This window comes from Zingiber officinale, chromosome 11A, assembly GCF_018446385.1.
Source record: "Zingiber officinale cultivar Zhangliang chromosome 11A, Zo_v1.1, whole genome shotgun sequence".
Lineage (NCBI taxonomy): Eukaryota > Viridiplantae > Streptophyta > Magnoliopsida > Zingiberales > Zingiberaceae > Zingiber > Zingiber officinale.
Window position 1 is genome coordinate 79,237,187 of NC_056006.1, and position 2,505 is coordinate 79,239,691.

A 2,505-nucleotide genomic window follows, 5' to 3' on the forward strand; every position below is an offset into this window, starting at 1 on the left:
CTTCTTTCCACTGTCATTCCTGAGCCCTTAGAAGATTTTTGCATTTTGCTTCTACTGGTTCTTTTTTACATGAATTATTTTTAAACGACCCTAAGGATCGTATGTATTTATGTTTTACCTTGATATACTACGATTAGAAAAAACTAGATCCACACTTATTCTTTGTATTTCCCATGTCAAGTTCTGGTTGGTTCTTAGAATTTCTATTGTTACGAGAACATTCTAATTTCTTTCAGTTAAAACTTAAAAAGTTTTATATTTTTATTATTATTTATGATCAAACTATTACAGGCTTTATTGTTCGATGAAGAGAGGAGTAACTTGAGCCTCAGGTTTCTGAGCTGAAACCCAAGTTAAGCTTTATTGGCCTATAGATAGCTATCGGCAAGTGAGTTGCCCCAACGTTTCACTGTAGTTCCCTCACAGACTTTGGTGCGAAGATGGACATCTCAGATCCCCTGTTGAACTTGAGTCGTCTGGCCTCCTCCCGAGAGATGCGATACGAGTTCATGAGCACCTCAACCGGCAGGCCACGAAGCACGGAAGCCTTTCCTACGACTTGGCTCACCATGGCATTGTCGTTGGTCTTGAAGGCGATCCACTCAAACTGCTCGCTCCGCGATTGCATGACCACAACGAAATGCTGAGGAACCACCAACAGTTGACCCTGTCGGAGTTCACCGTCGAAGATAGTGCGCCCTCGGTGTCCAACCACTTGCATCCGGCAACTTCCCCTCAATGCGTACATTATGCTATGAGCATTCACGTTCCATAGGGGAGCGACAAGAGCATTCTGCACAAAGTAATTTTTTTAATATATATATATATATAAATCATTAGATACGTATTAGCTGATATATTCAGTGTTACCTTTCGCAGTTGTCCCCTCACAGCACTCATCTGGATGAATCTGAGCATGGGAAGCTTCTGGCTGTTGAGAATGGTAATCCTTCCAGCTCGTGGATTGTAGTAGTCAGCGAGCATAGCATCGGCCATGTTCTGTTTGTTCTTCAAGGTGCAGTAGGTTTCCTCTAGTCCGTTCCTCGGGCATTGACCCTGTCGTTCTTCCTGCTCTTCTTGCTGCTGCACTTGTTGTTCCATCCACCGTGATGGACGCAACATCTCAAGTCCTCTCTCCACCAGGACGATGTCTCCTCTCCTGTCTTCCGGATTCTGAATCTTCTTCGCTACCTCCCTGTCCACGCCCAGTGCCTCCGCAAGCAAGTTAGTGTCGAAGCCACTGAGGAGATTGACTTCCTTTCTCTCTTCTGCCCTCTCCATTTGCGCACCTTGCTCTGCTCGTCTCTCCCTCCCCGCCAATAGGAAGTCCTTTATATCATACGCGCTCATCAATTAGTTAACTTGATGATGATGAATTAATTAATTAATTAATTAATTGTTTAGCTAATAAATATCGATGAATGAATATATATAGCTACAAACCCTGTGAAGGTTATCCAACTGGTTGGCGCCGCTGCTCACGTCGGAGATGGTGATGGCAACGAGGGGAACCTCGCCGTTGTTGTAGAACCAGTGTGCAACTCCGTTAGGCACTGCGATGACGTCGCCCTCGCGATACTGTTGGATGCGCTGGTGCTCGTCCCGGAACCTCTGCTCCTGCCCAGCTTCCTCCATCTCGCCCCATTGCTGCCCTGCCGCTTGCTGCGTCCACTGGAACGTCTCTGGGCAACCAGGGATCACCATTCCACCGACACACCTTCCTGTATATTCATTTATTATTTGATTTATTTGTTAGCAATCGGAATGTAGCCGGATTGTTAATTAAGAGGATAGATGCACGAGAGGGAGCGGAGTAATTGATAAGGCAGTTAGGAAATCGACGCGCAATTCATGATGAGATGGAATTAACCTTGGACGATGTAGATGAGTTTGGGAGCGTTGGAGAAGAACGGTAGCAGGAGGCCACGCGGCTGGATGGTGCGGCGGTACGCGGACACGCCGGCGCACTGCATCTGCTGCTGGAGTTGGTCGAAGTACTCGGTGACACCGGCTTCCGACTGCACGCGGCGCGAGGGCTCGAGCGCGCTCAGCCGCTCGATCCCGCACATCCCCTGCTGGAAACTGAGTTGTCCGTACGGTTGCTCTCGCTCCTCCTGCCGGCCCACGCTAATCCGCGCGGAGCTGCAGCAGTGGCAGAGGAGGAGGAGGGCGAGGGCCCAGGTGATTAAAGAAGCCATGACTAGTAAGAGTTCACTAGAGAGAGAATTACTGGTAGTAGTGGTGAAGAAGGACGTGGGAATTGGGAGGAGATTTATAGGGCGAGTTAGATTTGGATGGACGTGGAATGTTTGGTGGCGCGGTTACGATACGAGACGAGGGAGGAATGCATAGAAGAGATCAGTTGCTGCTTGCAAGCTTTCTAGCACCGCTGCCATGGTTTGGTGAGAAGAAGCCGAGTTACATCAGTTGGGAGCTCCAACTGCATGCTCCGCGCGCAACATGTGAGCTCTTTTGGCCATTGTCGATTCTTCAAGTCCGACCTAA

The 2,505-nt window shown here is 48.5% G+C and overlaps 1 protein-coding gene across 1 annotated transcript; it reads right to left on the minus strand.

Moving 5' to 3' along the window:
- Window positions 1-406: 406 nt before the first annotated feature.
- On the minus strand, window positions 407-2,198 carry LOC122031493 (cocosin 1-like). Its single transcript, XM_042590602.1, has 4 exons — window positions 1,871-2,198; window positions 1,444-1,721; window positions 871-1,329; window positions 407-793 (listed from the first exon to the last, which is right to left on the minus strand). The coding sequence occupies exons 1-4, from the start codon at window positions 2,196-2,198 to the stop codon at window positions 407-409; spliced, it is 1,452 nt and encodes a 483-aa protein (XP_042446536.1).
- Window positions 2,199-2,505: the final 307 nt, after the last annotated feature.